At 41.4% G+C, this 20,131-nt stretch overlaps 1 protein-coding gene across 1 annotated transcript in view; it reads left to right on the plus strand.

The window, feature by feature from the left end:
* LOC136858200 (uncharacterized) overlaps positions 1–20,131 on the plus strand; it is a 490,315-nt gene that overhangs the window by 252,105 nt on the left and 218,079 nt on the right. Inside the window, exon 5 of the mRNA XM_068225417.1 lies at positions 13,503–13,660. Coding sequence (XP_068081518.1) covers positions 13,503–13,660 — 158 coding nt within the window. The remainder of the gene's footprint in view (positions 1–13,502; positions 13,661–20,131) is intronic.

The following is a 20,131-nucleotide window of genomic DNA, read 5'->3' on the forward strand; positions in this document are numbered from 1 at the left end:
CAGAATACTGTTGATTGCAACTGCGAACTCACTAAATTAGCTTTACTACACCTTGATTCAATCTCACTTACTATATAACCATCCTGGGAGAACACACAACCTAAATACTAGAAATTATCGACCTGTTCTAGCTTTGTATCACCAATCTGACATTCAACTCTGTTGAATTTCTTACCTACTGACATCAATTTAGTCCTCGAAAGGCTAATCTTCATACCATACTCACTGTACCTATTTTCAAGTTCCAGGATATTAGACTGCAGGCTTTCCGCACAGTCTGCCATGAAGACCAAGTCGTCAGCATAGGCCAGACTGCTTACTACATTTCCACCTGCCTGAATTCCTCCATGCCATTTTATACCTTTCAGCAGATGACCCATGTAAAGTACGAACAGCAAAGGTGAAAGATTACAGCCTTGTCTAACCCCTGTAAGTACCCTGAACCAGGAACTCATTCTACCATCATTTTTCACTGAAGCCCAATTGTCAACATAAATGCCTTTGATTGATTTTAATAATCTACCTTTAATTCCATAGTCCCCCAGTATGGCGAACCTCTTCTCCCTCGGTACCCTGTCGTATGCTTTCTCTAGATCTACGTAACATAAACACAACTGCCTATTCCTCTAGTAGCACTTTTCAATTACCTGGCGCATACTGAAAATGTGATCCATAAAACCCTCTGTGGTCTGAAACCACACTGGTTATCATCCAACTTCCTCTCAACTACTGTTCGCACCCTTCCTTCCAAGATGCCTGTGAATACTTTGCCTAGTATACTAATCAATGAGATACCTCGATAGTTGTTGCAATCTTTCCTGTTCCCTTGCTTATAGATAAGTGCAATTACTGCTTTTGTCCAATCTGAAGGTACCTTACCAACACTCCATGCTAATCTTATTACTCTATGAAGTCATGTCATCCCTGCCTTCCCACTATAATTCACCATTTCAGGTCTAATTTCATCTATTCCTGCTGCTTTATGACAATGGAGTTTATTTACCATCCTTTCCACTTCCTCCAACGTAATTTTACCAACATCATTTTCCTCCTCCCCATGAGCTTGGCTGTTCGCAACACCGGGAAGATTTCCTTTTACGTTGTGAAGATGTTCAAAATATTCCCTCCACCTCTCCAGTGATTCCCTCGGATGTATTATGACTTCACCTGAATTACTCAAAACACTATTCATTTCCTTTTCCCCTCCCTTCCTTTCTTTATTACTGTCCAGAGATGTTTCCCTGCTGTCTGGCCTAGCCTTTTCAGGTTCTTAATAAAATCTTCCCGCGACTTTTTTTTTTTTTTGAATCAACAACTATGACTCTACGTACAATTCCCTGTCTGCATCGGCCCTTGTTTGGAGCCATTTCTGATAAGCCTTATTTTTACGTTCACAAGCTGCTCTCGCTTCATCATTCCAACAAGACGTTCGCCTCTTCTCATCTTTACACACAGTTGTTCCTAGGCATTCCCTTGCTGCTTCTTTACTACAGAATCCATGTATGCCGCCCATTCTCTTTCTACATTCTGAACCTGCTTACTGTCTACTGTTCTAAACTTCTCTCTAATCATATCCATGTACTTCGGTCTAATTTCCTCGTCCTGCAGATTTTCTACACTTATTCGTTTGCAGACAGATTTCACTTTCTCTATCCTAGGCCTAGAGATACTTAGTTCACTACAGATCAGATAGTGGTCTGTATCATCGAAAAATCCCTGGAAAACTAGTTCATTCCTAACAGATTTCCTGAATTCGAAGTCTGTTAAGATATAGTCTATTATGGATCTGGTACCCCTAGCCTCCCATGTGTAGCGGTGAATAGCCTTATGCTTGAAGAATGTATTCGTAACTGCTAAACCCATACTAGCACAGAAGTCCAGCAAACGCTTCCCAGTCTCATTAGTTTCCATATCTTCCCTACATTTCCCAATCACCCTTTCGTATTCTTCAGTTCTATTCCCAACTCTCGCATTGAAATCGCCCATTAGCACTATCCTATCCTTGCTGTTGACCCTGACCACGATGTCACTAATGCTTCATAAAACTTGTCGTCTTCATCCTCATATGCACCCTCACACGGTGAATACACTGAGAAAATTCTCGTCCTTATTCCTCCAACTGCCAAATCTACCCACATCATTTGCTCATTTACATGCCTAACAGAAACTATGTTGCGTGCAATGGTATTCCTGATAAACAGTCCTACCCCAAACTCTGCCCTTCCCTTCTTAACACTCGTCAAGTGCACTTTATAATCTCCTATCTCTTCCTCGTTACCTCCCCTTACCCGAATATCACTTACTCCTAGCACATCCAGATGCATCCTCTTTGCTGACTCAGCCAGTTCTACTTTCTTTCTTCAAAAAGCCCCATTAATATTGATAGCTCCCCATCGAATTCCATTTCATTCGCCAAGTTGTTTCCAAGGGGTCCCTCGCCTGTCAAATGGGACTGGGAATCCGTTATTCCCATAGGTCTGAGGCTTGCTTAAAATGTTCTGAGCTTGGTAAATTCATGAAGCAGGAATGTCCACTCCCATTCCATAGCAACTGGTATCCCAATTCTCAGGACCACTTACCAGGCCACTCAGCCGTTGCCCATGGTTCATTTACTAGGACGTGACTACAGTAACCCACACCATGAACCATTTATTTATTTATTTATTTATTTATTTATTTATTTATTTATTTATTTAATGTATTTATTTATTTAATGTATTTATTTATTTATTTATTTACAATCCTTTATCTGTAACTAGCTGTCCCTCATTTAGTTCCACACATCACAAAATCATTATAAACTGAGTCTAATCTTCTATGCCTTGGTCTTCCTTTGCTTCTCTTAGCCTCCATGACCGAGTCTACTATTCTCGTAGGTAACTAATTCTTCTCCATTCGCTTCACATGACTCCTCCACTGAAGCCGATTTATGCATACAGCTTTATCCATCTCCTCATTCCGAATACCTTCCTGTCATTGTTCCCACCTGCTTGAACCGGCAATCATTCTTGCTACGTTCATGTATGTTACTTCTAAATTATAAATATCCTGAGTCCACCAAGTGCACAGTTTTGCTTTTAAATTTGAAACTAAGTGGTGAGGTAGTTGTGGTCGTAACTTTCATTCAAAGGCAAATCAACGAAATTATCGACCGCTCAAAAGATTAACCTGAGAGACATGGTCATTGGCTTCTCATCGAGCCAGTCGCAGTTCGAATCTCAGTCAATTTATATGAAGTTTTAAACTGAAAATTGTATGCACATTTTTAAAAAAGAAAAAGGAAAAGCTTTTTTGTAAATAATAATTAAATAAAATGAAATTGCAAACCCCTTAGCTAAGAAGCCAAATCTCCTCCCATCCCAACCTCGTTCACATCCTTTACCACTCCTCCTTCCTCCATCACATCTCTCCAACCCGCCCGCATCTCTTGGCCACAGAGAGGGCGTAACCCTCTAGGTGGTCCGCGCCACCCCTTCAGGGTGGAGAATGAAAACTTTTTGTACAACAAGAAGTTGCTTTACGTAGCACCGACACAGATGGGTCTTATGGCGGCGATGGTATAGGAAAGGCCTAGGAGTGGGAAGGAAGCGGCCGTGGCCTTAATGAAGGTACAGCCCGAAGATTGACCTGGTGTGAAAATGGGAAACAACGTAAAACCATCTTCAGGGCTGCCGACAGTGGGGTTCGAACCTGCTATCTCACGGATGCAAGCTCACAGTTGCGCGCCCCTGACTGCATGGCCAACTCGTCTGGTAAACCTTTTGTCAGTCAGTCAGTCAGTCAGTCAGTGTCTCAACGGTGCCAAGTTGGAATTATGCGGCAATCCAACCGATGATCCCAGTGCTACACTGGGACGAAACGCTGGTAAATTCACGATTGAAAAGGCCTAAAACGCTCCAATGCTTTTAACATTTGCAATCGATAAAATTAAATTGCCATTTCCTTCTGGAAACTTAATTTTTGATTCCCAATTATACTTTTGAATCCATTCTTTGAGGTATGCGAAAGGTTGCTTGCCTTGTTTTATATTATTGTATTAAGGTGGGAAGGGGAGGGTGATCATCTCAGTGGCTTAGCCATTGGCTTCCTACCCAGAAAGCTGATGTTTGAATCCCGGTCGATCCTGGGTTGAGATTTCAATCTCAAAAATCTAGTGGCACCAGGATGGGCATCGGGCCTTAAAACACCCTGCAAAACCCAAATTATCGTGGGTGGCTCCAGCGATCCTAGAAATTGCTGGAATAAGCTGAAGAAAGTATTAAGGGAACTATCATATACTAGCCGCTAGCTTTCAAACTCGAACCTCGCGAATGAAAATGCTGGTGATTGTGAGTAATAAATTCAACAGCGAAACCCTGCCGAATTGCCAAGCGACTGCACAGAAACACAAGAAGGTAATCCGTGAAGAATTTACTTTAAAATATGAATTGTGTTAGATTTTATTTATTTTGTTTAAATATTGCCTTACAGAGATTGCCTCCAATTACAAAATACAGTACATTGTACATACATACAACATTGAAAAATAAGGTTGAAAAAAAGAAAAAAGAGAACAGAACAAAACAAAATAAACAAAATGGCTATGTCTCGCTGACAAACAAAGCATGTTCGTGTAGAACCATAGTTTTAAGATTATAATAAGTGCAATATTATTAGTGAAAAAGGACCACAGTAATAGGAAATACTCTACTCATAAGACATAATTTACAATGAAGTAAATACATGCACAATAGTTTTTAAATTAATATTATCAGTGAAAAAGAACGTCAGTGTTAGGAGATAGGGTAATTCCGGGAGAGTTGCCGCACTTTTTATGTCTTTTGTTATATCTCGGTATATTTATTTTAAAAATTGTTGCAAATTCATCGAGCATAATTTGAAAACATGTACATTTGATCAGGGATGAACAAAATATTGGCAATTGAAAGTAAATGGGAGAAAGGAGTGAACAAAGGAATTGTTACATCTGCGGCGATGGATGCCGACTTTGCTCGGGAGAGATGCCGCGAGTAAAATAATTAATGACAAAATCAAATTTAAGCCAATTTCTTCAACTTTAATATAACCGAACACTAGAACGTACTACAAGACAATTATATCCACATAATATAATCATTCAATGGAAAAAATCTATCTGATAATTTACAACATTAAAATCATATTTTAATTTCGATTTACTATAAATGTGCATGTGCAATGGATTCTTCACTGTGTTATATAAAACCCCACGGCACTTAACACCCTTGAAATGGCTCTGGCCTGCACAGCGACCGTTGCTCAGCCCGAAGGCCAACTATCAGGGAGAGACGCCGCACCCTCCTGTTTTCATACCTCAAGGCTATCATGCCCCAAAATTAGCTTACTCTCAACTACAGTTATGTTTCTGACGTCTACTGTACTAAAAACGTCTGATTTAAGCATTTGAAGCCAACTTAATATACAATAAATTAACACACGCAAAAACTTTGTCAGGAGGAAACATGTACTCGCCTCATGATATCGGCTATAATTGGCGTAATACACTCGCAGACAGTAGTTCTTCCTTAGAAACTGAAAAACCACACATATTGCCATCTAGCTGTAACGATGGGAAACTTTAGCTACAGGGTATGCGGCATCTCTACCGGGGCGGCATCTGTCCCGGATTTACCTTACTCTATTCATAAGGCTAAATCTACAATGAACTGATGTACAGTGTTGGGGATTTATTGGGAATATTTAGTAACGACAGCATAATACTAACCATAAAGAAACTTCAAAATCAGATATGTATAAACCAATGTGAAAGAGAAATTCATAAATTGGCATTGCATTCAAGGCTCTTTGATTAAACTGTGCATATATTGTAACCAATGGTGAAATTCTTTGACTAACGGGCATGGAACGTCCACAGCAGAACGGTCGCCGTGCCCTCAAATTAGTTAACATTACACTGAAGTTCACCATAGCAAGTAAGTCGCTGCCATCTATTAAACCATTTGTCATTTTATACAGAAATACTTGCTGATTAACTTCTCTTCGAATAATAAGAGTGGAGAATTTAAATACCCAGGCAGCATGCGAGGTCTTCAAAACCATCGTACAGTTCCATTCATAGTCATGTCGTATAATCCTTATAATTTTACGGGGACGAAGAGGAGACTAGATGGAGATAGGTTTGGTTGTCGTAGAGTAGCACGTACAATCCACTTCCACACTCTTAGCACGTAAACGCTCCAGGGTCTGAGAAACGTTGCTACCATCTATCATTTGTTTCATAAACGACCACAGAGCCCTCCTCAGGTGGTCTGTTCGTGTAGTTCTCCGGTTTCTGAGAAGGAGAGACTAATGAAGAGAATCATTTTGAGTAGGAATATATTTTGTCTTATGAATATACTAGGGGCCCTCCGCCCACGAACTTTCTTCTTGTAAGTGACCCACATACACTAATGATGAAGGGGATACTTAATCGGTGGTTTACAAAGCAACGCTACAACGTGCTGTATTTCGAATGTGAAACAAATAGCAGTTATTTTACTACACACGGTCTGCAACACGCCAAAGACACAGAAAATAAAGCTTAATAAGGCATTGATTTGTACACTTACTTCTCTACCAAAGAGTTGCTACCGAGCTCGATAGCTGCAGTCGCTTAAGTGCGGCCAGTATCCAGTATTCGGGAGATAGTGGGTTCGAACCCCACTGTCGACAGCCCTGAAGATGGTTTTCTGTGTTTTCCCATTTTCACACCAGGCAAATGCTGGGGCTGTACCATAATTAAGGCCACGGCTGCTCCCTTCCCACTCCCAGCCCTTTCCTGTCCCATCGTCGCCATAAGTCCTATCTGTGTCGGTGTGACGTAAAGCAACTTGTAAAAAAAAAACGAGTTGCTTATATGTGGTATGCGCCTTGAACAATCCATTAGCTCTTAATTCCAACTCTGTTCGGTGAAATACGTGTACAGAAGACATGCGGCTATTTGGAGACTCCTGCGCATACCGTCTGCGAACTTGGGCTGCATTCCGACCAGGCTCTCTATAGATTAAAAGTGTGCCTGTGTATTCGCTTTACTCAATACACCAGTCAATGTTCATATGTTGACAGCAACTGTGGTGCTACTACACCAAATACCAGCCTACTACTGAGTGTTCGAAAACGAGGCTTTCTAACGCAAGGGGGCGCATTAGACGGGTAGCGCTGAGGAACATGCAGTGAGTGGCCGTCCAGCTGTTATGTCTCCGTATTCTGATGTGACCGGCCTGAGGCAGTAACACCTTTGTGAAAATCAATTAGACATCTCATTCATCAATGGTGCATGTGGGACACTTACAAGTAGAAAGTGCGGCGCTGGCGGGACACCTGGTAAAACTTGGGAGAAGAAGCTACCTACTCAGCAGCTTTCAGCACACAAATACAAGCTTTTCTAACAATGTGATAACGGGAGAGTTGGCCGTGCGATTAGGGGCGCGCAGCTGTGAGCTCGCATCCGGGAGATAGTGGGTTGGAATCCCACTGTCGGCAGCCCTGAAGATGGTTTTCCGTGGTTTCCCATTTTCACACTAGGCAAATGCTTGGGCTGTGCCTTAATTAAGGCCACGGCCGCTTCCTTCCCACTCCTAAGCCTTTCCTATCCCATCGTTGCTATAAGACCTATCTGTGTCGGTACGACGTAAAACAAATTGTAAAAAAAAAATTATCGAACATTTCCCTTGATAACGTATTCCAATCCCTTACCCTTCGTCCTATAAATGAATATTTGCCCCAATTTGTTCTCTTAAATTCCAAATTTATCTTAATTCTATAATCTGTCCTACTTTTAAAAGCTCCACTCAAGGTTATTCCTCTACTTATGCGTTAGGAAGGGCATCCCGTCTCAAAACCTTGGCCTAAATCAAAATGAGCCTGCGTGGCTCCATCGATAGAAATATCCTCCATGGGATGGACACTTATATCATTCGGTTTAGGAACACACCTCTTCTGCTGCTGCACCATATGGTTCAAAATTCACACCTAGTTACTACTACTACTACTACTACTACTACTACTACTACTCAAGAGTATAAGAAGTGGCTTTCTTGACGACAAGACAGAGACGGTGTCACTCAGATATTACAGTAAAATACCGAGCAAGTTGGATAGGTGGTTGATCTAAGGGAAGGCACAAATTGGTTAGCAACCCTTCTTAACTCTAATCAGAAGAGGGAGGTTTGGACCTTTGAATACAAAAGGCTAGGACAGAAGAAGGCGAAGGGCGTGGAAATGAAAGTTCCCTAGTCCTCACAAACCTAATACTCTAAGGTTTGGAACGGATCATGTATTGGACAACAGGTCGGATGTGGAAATGGGAAGGCCGGTTCGGGAAAGTGGAAGCAATGCTCGACTCAGCTAGGAGAAACTTTGCAACCCAGTACAGCTGTTAACATTCGGGAGGTGCTGAGTTCTTATCCTACCATCGGCAATCTTGTCCGACTCGTTGGCTGAACGGTCAGCGTACTGGCCTTCGTTTCAGAAAGCCCGGGTTCGATTCCCGGCCGGGTCGGGGATTTTAACCTTAATTGGTTAATTCCTACGGCCCGGGGGCTGGGTGTATGTGTTGTCTTCATCATCATTTCATCCTCATCACGACGCGCAAGTCGCTTACGGGAGTCAAATAGAAAGACCTGCACCTGGCAAGCCGAACCCGTCCTGGGATTTCCCGGCACTAAAATAGCCATACATTTCATCGGCAATCTTAATTAGATATGGTAATTCGTAGTTTTACGGGACTGTTCATATCGACATCTTAGCCACGGAAACCTAGTTTTACCTGGAATCAGTACCACAGGGACGTGAAATCTCATTTGAGAAATCTTTCATGCAATCGTCGCGATTCTCAAGCCAGGCAAATGCTAGGGCTGTACTTTCTGCTCGGAGTATCTACTTTCATCTGTTCTCTTTCTGTATCCCTTACCGCTCCTAAACCTTTTCCACGTTCTCGATACTAATTGTGTTCTAATACAACCATTGTTTTCATATTTGTCTCCCAACCCTCTTTAACAATATTAAGAAGAGACAAGAGCTTGACATATCAAAAATTGCTCATGTATTCTCGGATAGGATTAATAAACTCTTTTTTTGCTATTTGCTTTACGTCGCACCGACACAGATAGGTCTTATGGCGACGATAGGATAGGAAAGACTTAGGATTGGGAAGGAAGCGGCCGTGGCCTTAATTAAAGTACAGCCTCAGCATTTGTCTGGTGTGAAAATGGGAAACCACGGAAAACCATCTTCAGGGCTGCTGACAGTGGGATTCGAACCCACTATCTCCCGGATGCAAGCTCACAGCTGCGCGCTCCTAACCGCACGGCGAACTCGTCCGGTAAATAAACTCTTAAGTAAGGTTAATGTGAAATGGTCCCCTCCATTTTGATCAATGACGGTGGGGTACATGACTTCGTGTGCAACTGATTACGTAGCCATCGAATTTATATGGAGGACAAATCAGGAAACTGGCATCCAATGGAAAAATGTGTAGATATTAGTGGAGACTATGCAGAAAACTTTCTTTTCTGTTTTAGTATAGTTTAGTAATCTAATGGAGAGTGCCATTCATATTTGACTAAACCTCGAATGTATTTATCAAAGTACACGAATGTTAATTCGTATGTTGATAGTACAAGTGAGAAGTGTCTGAAACTTGAGCTTGTGAACGAATGAATCAAATAAGTGACCCAGCCATTAGATTTTCCAGTTCTTGTCCTTCCTAAACCAGTATCATTGAAAATCCACATGTCTTCGTGATACGTCAAACCGCCAGAAAAGGAAGTATTACATTTCTGGAGATGTCGAATTTGTTGAATACAAAACAGTTTCGGATAGTTAATTTCACAGTAGTCGATATTGATGGACACTGTAGTGAACAAGTAAATCGTTCCCGTATCGTCTAATCCAATCTAACCTTAATTTCACATTCGAAGCTAGACCTCCTGCAGCGAGAGTTGAGTGCTTTCGCTATAGCAGTAGACAGCTTTAAAATGTTTCATTTATGTTTCGTGAACGAGAATCGAAGTGGAGCACTCAGGATAATAAATTCTTATATCTACGCTAGAGGCTGCGCATACTCAACTTCTCTGGCGGAAACGTGCGCTATCAAGCTGAGAACAACAAAAGAAGGGCGACAGAACGTGAGTGAAGGAACGAGAGCCATTAAAGTGATGTTTCTTCTCCAACACAAGTACGAGAGGTGAATTCCTCACTTTTCCTCAATATTCTATCTTTATAAATTGCTCGAATTACGTTCACAATCGGTCCCCAAAGACATTTTTCTGTATGTCTAGTAAGAGGACAACTTTCTCTTCTGCATTTTTATATTTTTCTTCCATTCTCCATGTTCGTACGTCTGCCACCTCGCAAACGCCGGACATAATAATAGAGAAAGAAAACATTTATCGTAAAATGTTGTTGCTTGTTTTGCTACAAGATCCCAGAGACAGCTTAAAAAATCCACCAAATAGCAATAATATTAATTTATTGATTGCTTATACAAAAATGAGGTTGAACATTGTCTACAGAGTCAGCGATAATATTTCTCATTTCCCTTATTTATCCCTAAATTAAGCCACCAATCGATAAATCGTTACCCTTGCACAGAAAAAGGCAATGTCATAACTTCCATGATATTTCTCCTTTTTTCATTATCGACATTTTCAGCTTGATCGATTGTGTTAGTTTTATAATAATGCTATTGGCTTTACGTCCCACTAACTACTCTTTTACGGTTTTCGGAGACGCCGAGGTGCCGGAATTTTGTCCCGCAGGAGTTCTTTTACGTGCCAGTAAATCTACCGACACGAGGCTGACGTATTTGAGCACCTTCAAATACCACCGGACTGAGCCAGGATCGAACCTGCCAAGTTGGGGTCAGAAGGCCAGCACCTCAACCGACTGAGCCACTCAGCCCGGCTGTGTTAGTTTTATAGCGTATTGTCGGGTCAAGAATATAGACAGTACCGGGCGAGTTGGCCGTGCGGTTAGGGGCGCGCAGCTGCGAGCTTGCACCCGGGAGATAGTGGGTTCGAACCCCACTGTCGGCAGCCCTGAAGATGGCTTTCCGTTGTTTCCCATTTTCACACCAGGCAAATGCTGGGGCTGTACCTTAATTAAGGCCACGGCCACTTCCTTCCCATTCATAGGCCTTTCCTATCCCATCGTCGCCATAAGACCTGTCTGTGTCGGTGCGACGTAAAACAAGTAGCAAATATATATAGACATCGTTAGAATATTTATCGTCACAAAATACTACTACTGCTCTATGAAACCTAAAGTAAGTTTGTTCGTTATAAAAATCTACACACCTCCACTGAACAGTACCAAAATTTACACCAAGCCGCATGAGGAACTCGGACAGGTTGCAGAGGACAAATTAACTCCATGTTGTAAAACAAAATAAAAATCCATAACATAGGGAAAGTATCGAAGTTGTCGTAGAAGCACCGGACACAGATAAGTTTTCGCTCCTCACTGCGAGAAACAGTACTCGCGGAAACGACATTTTAGGTCCCTAAAATCAACCGTTTCCGAGATATTTCCAAAAATAATACTCCTCTCTGAGACTGATCGAAGAATGGCCAGCCATTTAACCATGGTAACGCCAACTCAAGATGTCACATTCAACTTTCCCTCTGGCTCTGTAAGTGGCAGTGCCCAAAACGGCTGATTTTGTGGTGCTATCTTTCGACGTTGCCACCCCCCCCCCCCCCGGCTTCTTCATGGCCTGCTGTGGAAGCTTAATTTACAACCGGATTTTGCTCTATGACACAATCTAGCAATTCATTCTCTGAAAAACTAACCTCAATTCCTTGAATAAGTAAGGAATTATTAATTTCAGGTGCGGATAACTAGTTTCAGTGGTATGTACAAACGCTAACACAAGAATTTCGGGTGGAAAAGGAAACAAAGAACGTTTGGGCGAAGATATTCGCAAACTCTGAGGATGAAGGAGGAGTAACCAAGACAACGTCACTTGTGTTTGTCTTCCAGGAGGTGTGGCTTGCGACGTTGCGCACTCAGAACCCACTCCCAACTCCATTTTTTCAGGAACTGATTAAGAAGTTCGTATGGTTAAACATTCCGGTTATACTAGCTTTTCCTAATCAAAGAAAACAATTAATTAAGTGTATTTTAATTGCGATGCTGTGTAATCCCACCCCAATTTTTTTTATTTAATTGTTTGATCAGCGCTGACAATAACTTCATAGGAACGGTTTTCGAAATGCCCTTGCGTCTCTGATAATCATAATCACTGTATTTAATGACAGGTTATTTTTACTTTGGTTTTTGATGATAACAATTACTAGTAGTAGTAGTAGTAGTAGTAGTAGTAGTAAACAGGGCCTAAATTGACGAAAATAAGGGCCATTCTTTCTTACAGTGGTTCAGCGCGATGCCATTTGATAATGAAGTCATAGTCGAGACCGCTAACAATTCAGCCAGACCCCGCACACAAGAATTACAAAGAAACTGGAGAATTTGAGCCTCAATGAGTTGACATACACATTACGTCTGTTGCCTTGAAGGAGGCGTGTGGTTCCTCCCTTCATTCCTCTCTCCCTTCATTGTCAAGTCAGTGGGACGTGTGGGCAGGCGGGGAAGCAAGTAACTTCCCGTCCGCGTGTGTTTCGTTCATGATAGATATCTTCGTATTTCCGTTCTCTCCATCTCCCCTCACACTTCAGATTTGTGCATGTGTTAACGCGGCTGATGGATGTGACCAATGGGAGATAGTGTGTAAGCAGGTACTGGGTGGTTCTGAGGGCTGTACTGATTTCTTGCCTGAAATGAATATTTTTGGCCACAAAATACTAAAAATTTCAAGTATACCAAAGTTCTGGGACCGTACGGTATCTCATTTCTATTCTCAGGGAACTTACTCTAGGTATTTCAATAACAAGTACGTGCACTAGTATACATGTAAGTGCCTTCCCATTAATGAAAGGTAGTATAACTTATTGTACAGTACATAGGGTAATGAAAAAAATACCAAATTAAGTTCCTCTTCGCCTTTGCTCAACGAAATATGTCGGGATCAGAAGACACTAAATTTGACTATGATAATCGGAACGAAAAAAGAAAAAAATTTACATTTTTTTTTTTTTGCTCAAAAATATATAATCTCGTGTGTTTTTCATCCCAAGTTATATTTCATAGATATTAGTAATCAGTTGTTTCCATTGCCTTTTGGAACAATCATTCAAACATATTCCTCCAAGGTACAGTATATGGTTAAATCAGTATTTCCGTTATAATATATTGTTGTATTTTTTGTTGTATCTTTTTATTCAATTATTTCTTGCTATGTAATTTGTTTTTAAATATATCTTCGTTGCTATACTGTAACTTTCTTACCAGGATATCTCCAAACTGCAACGTATTTGTTAACGGTAGTAATATTTTATAACCACACGATCTCACCAACAGAGAAATTGAAATATACCAAAATCTACTAAATCGTAATGAAGACCAAGGATGTTTGTTTGTTCTAGGGAGCTGCGGACGGCTGCAGCCGACGTGCTGGCGGGACGACGAGGCTCGGAAGCGGGGGAAAAGCAGGACCGAGCTCTCTTAGCCACTTTCCAGTTGTTGAACCTGGTACCTGTACCTCACGGGGACAGCGAAAGTAACGCCTCCCCAGCCGATACCGGTAAGTAAATACCTTTTCACAGATGCTCTGTGAAACTTCAGGTTACACACTCTCAATGTTCACTACAGAAACAAACATGTAGATAGAAATTGAATAGGACTACATATTGTATTTCTACCTCCGTGAGTTCTTCGTTATTATTATTATTATTATGTCCGACTCGTTGGCTGAATGGTCAGCGTACTGGCCTTCGGTTCATAGGGTCCCGGGTTCGATTCCCGGCCGGGTCGGGGATTTTAACCTTCATTGGTTAATTCCAATGGCTCGGGGGCTGGGTGTTTGTGCTGTACCCAACATCCCTGCAACTCACACACCACACATAACACTATCCTCCACCACAATAACACGCAGTTACCTACACATGGCAGATGCCGCCCCCTCATCGGAGGGTCTGCCTTACAAGGGCTAGAAATAACCACACGAAATTATTATATTATTATTATTACAACATTGAATAATGTATTCAGAGTTTATTTATGTGGTTAATTCTCGAAGAGGTTTGTTTCTCTACTTATGATGGGAAACCTGTCCGTTAACCTCCGAATTTAAGAAATGGATAACTGAATTCACACTTCATATTACGTCTTACACAATGTTCAAAATTGGTCTTTATTTCCAAGGAATAAATAGACCGGGTGTGTCTGGCGTTCAGGCTTACCTGTCAGAAGGCTAGCCCTCATTTTGGTAGATGTGACTTTAATGTCTACTCAAAAGTTTATGATTGCATCGTCTCAATCCATGGGAGTTACTGTGCTGTGCCAAAACCGCGAATTAAAATATGGACCTTACTGTACCGTACTGTAGGAATGTATGTTTGCATGACATACTTACCCACTCTTAAAGTATGATGTATTTAAGGTTCATTTACCTTTACACTGTAGAATTAGGAAACTGTTCTGATGGACTGTGGCTGGGAGGTGTAACCAGTCTTAAGGGAAATGATGGATAGGAAGAGCATTGTCACATTCGTGGTTTTGGCACCGCAGCGACGACATGTTATCGACATCTCCTTGTGGCAAATACTATAATACATGACCCATGCATGATTTACATGCTTACGGATCTATAGAGCTATTTTCTTTCAACCTTATCATATTGTGTGTTCAGCGCTGGGGCTCAGAAAATAAATATGCTGATGGTGAGATATCTTCTGTACGCAATACGTCTGCTGACGTTTTAAGACAGGAGCACCCTGGAGACCGTGGTTCTTAAATCCCTCTCACAAATAAGTAACTAACTTGGACCATTCCATTTAAGAATCTAACGGTATTAGATCCCCGCCGATCACAAAAATCTCAACTCTAACGAAATAAAAGTATTCAAGGTTTACTATGGATTGAGACGTCCGACTCGTTGGCTGAATGGTCAGCGTACTGGCCTTCGGTTCAGAGGGTCCCGGGTTCGATTCCTGGCTGGGTCGGGGATTTTAACCTTAATTGGTTAATTCCAATGGCCCAGGGGCTGGGTGTTTATGCTGTCCCCAATATTCTTGCAAATCACACACCACACATAACACTATCCTCCACCACAATAACACGCAGTTACCTATACATGGCAGATGCCGCCCACCCTCATCAGAGAGTCTGCCTTACAAGGGCTGCACTCGGCTAGAAATAGCCACACGAAATTATTATTATTATTATTATTATTATTATTATTATTATTATTATTATTATTATTATTATTATTATTATTATTATGGATTGAGATTTCCTCTGTTCTGCTGATGCTGCGCACGGCTGAAGCTCTTGCAAATGAAAGTGTTTCAGATATTTATTTGGTTGATTGGGTATAAATTATATATTGCTACTGTAGTTTGTCAGCAAGTAATAGTTTACTGGAAACAATTATTGTAAGTTCTAAGCATATGGGTTCATACGAATCTGCGTTATTCCTTTGTCGGTGGTTAATTAGTAGATTTAAGTAAATTACTGTATATGTTATACGTTTGGACAATGCACTGGTGTTTTGTGGGATTGCAAGGGGAAGATTACATACCCAAAGGTCAGATTCAGGCACTACAGAACGCTAAGATCCGCGTATCAGATGAACATTTACAGATCACACCGCCACAACATCGCAAATTTAGACTGTGGTTGCAGCTAGAATCCCTGCTAGAAACATTTAAAATAGTCCGAGAGGTCATGTCTACAGTTGTGTTGACAACAAGATGCTTGAAGAGAGAGTCACACTATGCTATTCAGTAAAGTAAATAGCGTCTACCTGAGTATACACGACGTAGACCTTGAAAGAAGTACCCGGCACCATGTGTTCATCAAAGCCCTACCAAGATATTTTGACCGATGACGTAGATGTTTGAACGTTCAAAACACAAAATTATGATGTACTAGTATGAAACAGTTTTTTTTTTTTTTGCTAGGGGCTTTACGTTGCACCGACACAGATAGGTCTTATGGCGACGATGGGATAGGATAGGCCTAGGAGTTGGAAGGAAGCGGCCGTGGCCTTAATTAAGGTACAGCCCCAGCATTTGCCTGGTGTGAAAATGGGAAACCACGGAAAACCATTTTTAGGGCTGCCGACAGTGGGGTTCGAACCTACTATCTCCCGAATACTGGATACTGGCCGCACTTAAGCGACTGCAGCTATCGAGCTCGGTAGTATGAAGCAGTATAGTCAAAGTCAATAATAAGTAAGGTCGACAATGATTATAATTATAGTATCTTGTTCTTTTTTAATATTTGTTCACTGTCGTTTGTGTTCTATACATATTGTATATTTTCTATCTGTTAGTATTTCTGCTCACTTATAGGTACTTCGTAGTGTATTGCTTTCAAATTATGTTTGTTTGACGGATGAGTACCACTGATTTCCTGTGGGCCGTCGTGTTCCACCAGTGGTACACGCAAAAATTACCGAAATTCACATAACAGCGCTGTCATATTTACGTATCTTTCTTAAATCTACCTCAACAATACAGAAGACTGAAAGATTTCATATACGGCAGGAAGGAGGGAAAATAATATTGAACTCGATCACGAACATGTTAAAACAACAACAATCGCTATCGTCATCATCATCATCATCGTCATCATCATCATCATCATAATCATCAACAACATCATCATTCAAGAACGAAGGTGTAGGGAGCTGTGTTATTCAAAATTTTAAAAAATCATTTGTCATCGAAATAGAGCTCTAGCAGCAACAGGATACATGCAATAGGTCCTCCTATTCTTCATACATGACCATAGGGACCTTAACTTCCACGTTTCTATGCTGAACAAATAATACAACATGCTGTTGCAGCCACGCAGTCATGGCCTGTTCGATCTCCCGACCTCTCCCTTATTGAGCATTTGTGGAACTGTATGAGATGCACGTCCCCCGCCAATGCTGTACCCCAGAAGCATATTCAGCATCTCTACGACAGAATCTAGGCATGCATAACAACACCACATGGTAGTACATTACAATAATGTATGTCTCGTGTCACAGTCCGAGCCTTCTATAGGACAAATACAATTGTATAAGTACAGTCATATTGAAATGTAAATTGCATTGCTTCATTAGCATTCGCTTTTCGCAAAATTGCAACTCTCCGTTTTTTTATATATATCTGGATGTTGTTTACTCATTTTCCACCAGTTTATCACCATCCCGACTGCTTAGCCGAGGTGGTGATCGGTTAGCCGTAATCGGTTCACCCTGAAGGATGCACGGTTCGATCGCCGTCAAGAAGTCGAAACACTTAGGAATGAGAGCTGTAACATGGCCCTTGAGTTCACTCAACCTACAATAACAATGAGTACCAGGTACATTTCTGGGGACAAAGGCAGAAGGGCAGAGAACTCACCAGGCTATCTCCCTTACTGTTTGAGTCTACGACTAATGGAATATTTTAACTTCCATTTCCTCTAAACGCCTTCATGGTCTGTACGGAGATGACATGACTTTTCTTTACCATGCAAGGCAAAATTCTTTTTGTAAATAGCCTGACGTGAATTTAAACCGTTCTTCCATGAAGCTTGAGAGGTAAATCTGTCCCTTTCAGTATACATCATGTCTTATCTAATACTTTCCTCCTCCAGAGATACACATCTTGTGAAATATATGTGGTGACCACAAAGCCCCTGCTTTCTTTCACATTCCTCCGATAATATACAGTATACACAGAGCCTTCAACTTGTATAACCGCTCTTTCCTTAGTATCATCTCCATCTTTCGTGAGCGCTGACCTCAGGACTGTGGGTATGATTCCAAAAGAGTCCGTTGGTGTTTGAGGACGTTCATCTGTGACAACTAAATTCCACGTGTTTCATACACATAAAGTACAAAATACTGACATTCCAACGTCTCTAAAAATCTGTAGCAAGAACATTATTCTTATATTTCTAGAGACTGAACATTTTACTCGCTAGTATTAGTATTATAAAGCACAATTCTGAGAACAGTGATATGAAAAGTCTAACAAAGAAGGACGCGCCCCATATACATATAAAATGATTCCTAGAATATCCATCTATCTGGTTAGATTGCTCCTCTGGTGATAGCTCTTCAACTTTTACGCTGTTTTCTAACCCCCAGCCGTCCTTCTATTATTTCCCGTAGTATACCTCCATGTCGCAGCATGCGCCTAATCCAAACGAGTTGTCTTTGCTGCAATTGCATAAGAATTACTCTTTCTTCACCACCTCGATTAAATGCATGCGCATTTGTGACTCGACCCGTCCAGGAGATCTTAATCCTGACAGTAACACCATACGTTTTTCTGACGTGTTGTGCGAATGAATGCCATCTATTCCTCATAAGGAGAGGAGAGTTATCCCCTCCACCACCTCTATTCCTTGTTCATTCCATCTGGTAACTTTAATGTAACTTTAAATAATAGGCTTTGAGTGACACGTCTTCGAAACGTGTGGTGTAACTAAAGCGATATTTATAGACGTGTTACTGTCAGGGTTAAGAAGACGCCTCCAACAGCACATCTCAGATGAATAAATACGAGTTCAATGTCTACGTTTCACCACCATACAACTCCATTTACCAAAAAATACTTCACGAATTGCTTCCTGAGCTAAACTCAGTGTATCGAGGTTGATAGCTGCAGTCGCTTAAGTGCGGCCAGTATCCAGTATTCGGGACATAGTGGGTTCGAACCCCAGTGTCGGCAGCCCTGAAGATGGTTTTCTGTGGTTTCCCTTTTTTCCATTCCCAGCCCCTTGCTGCCCCATCGTCGCCATAAGACTTATATGTGTAGGAGCGACGTAATGAAACTTGAAAAATACTCAGTGAACAGTTCTGGTAGCATTTTCTGGTATTTACAGAACACTGTCTTTATAATTAAAAGCGGCGCTTTGGCATCTTGTTGACAGTATCCTACCCAGGTATTTAAAAGAAGTTTCTTGTTCGTGAGTCTCACTATGAATGGGACTTTTGACATGTTTTCCCCGATTTACCTGCTTATATCGCGTTTGTCTTTGCCACTTTGATTTCATTCCTTATTTTTCAGAACTTTACATATACGTAGGATCATTTTCTTCTAGAGAGCCAGGATTTCCTGTCAGAACAGTTTGCTCATCTGAAAATTTCAGAGTGTTCACAACTCAACCTTCTACCTTTAGACCCATACTTGTTCGCCCCAAAGTTTCATTAAGGATTGCATCGCCGAAAACATTCAAGAATCCTGGTGACTGTAAGTATCCTTGCTGAACGCCCTTGCAAATATTTTGTCGGGTACAAGTAATTATAACCAATTCTGACTACCGCTTCTTGCCTTTTGTATAAATATGCCACCAGTATGATTTCCTTTTTGGGCAACCAGTCTTCTCTAATAATGAAAGAATGTCCCAGTCTACTCGGTCGAATACTTTCTCGTAATCTATGAAAGCAGGCGTAGAGGGTGCATCTTTTGAGGACATCTGAACTGAGAATTATCCCGATAATGTTCAATGTTCTTCCCCTTAATATTACCATCATTGTCATCACCTTTGATATAGATAACGCTACCACCGAATTTACGATTACGTTTCAAAGAGGTAGCAGTGTTCTCAGGTCTAACGGCTGGCTAAACTTGGCGTGGTGACGACGGGATTGCATTGCTTTCACTCATTGTGTCAGACTCCACTAATGCATATTTCCCATCCAGTGTTCCTCGGCTAACTCTTGTCTTCCGATCACGAGAATGTTAGCCGAGTGGCATTGTTACTGACTTGTAACCAAAAGGGCCGCGTTTCGTTTCTGGTCAATCCTGAATGGAATTCTTTGATTAAAACACATTATTCCTGTTCATTCTGTTCCTGTGGTTCGGATCACACCCGAAACTAAGCTAGACGTCGCACCGACACAGATAGGTCTTATGGCGACGATGGGATAGGAAAGGGCTAGGATTTGGAAGGAAGCAGTCGTGGTCTTAATTAAGGTACAGGTGAAAATGGGAAACCACGGAAAACCATTTTCAGGTCTGCCGACAGTGAGATTCGAACCCACTATCTTCCGGATGCAAGCTCA

Source organism: Anabrus simplex, chromosome 1, assembly GCF_040414725.1.
Source record: "Anabrus simplex isolate iqAnaSimp1 chromosome 1, ASM4041472v1, whole genome shotgun sequence".
Lineage (NCBI taxonomy): Eukaryota > Metazoa > Arthropoda > Insecta > Orthoptera > Tettigoniidae > Anabrus > Anabrus simplex.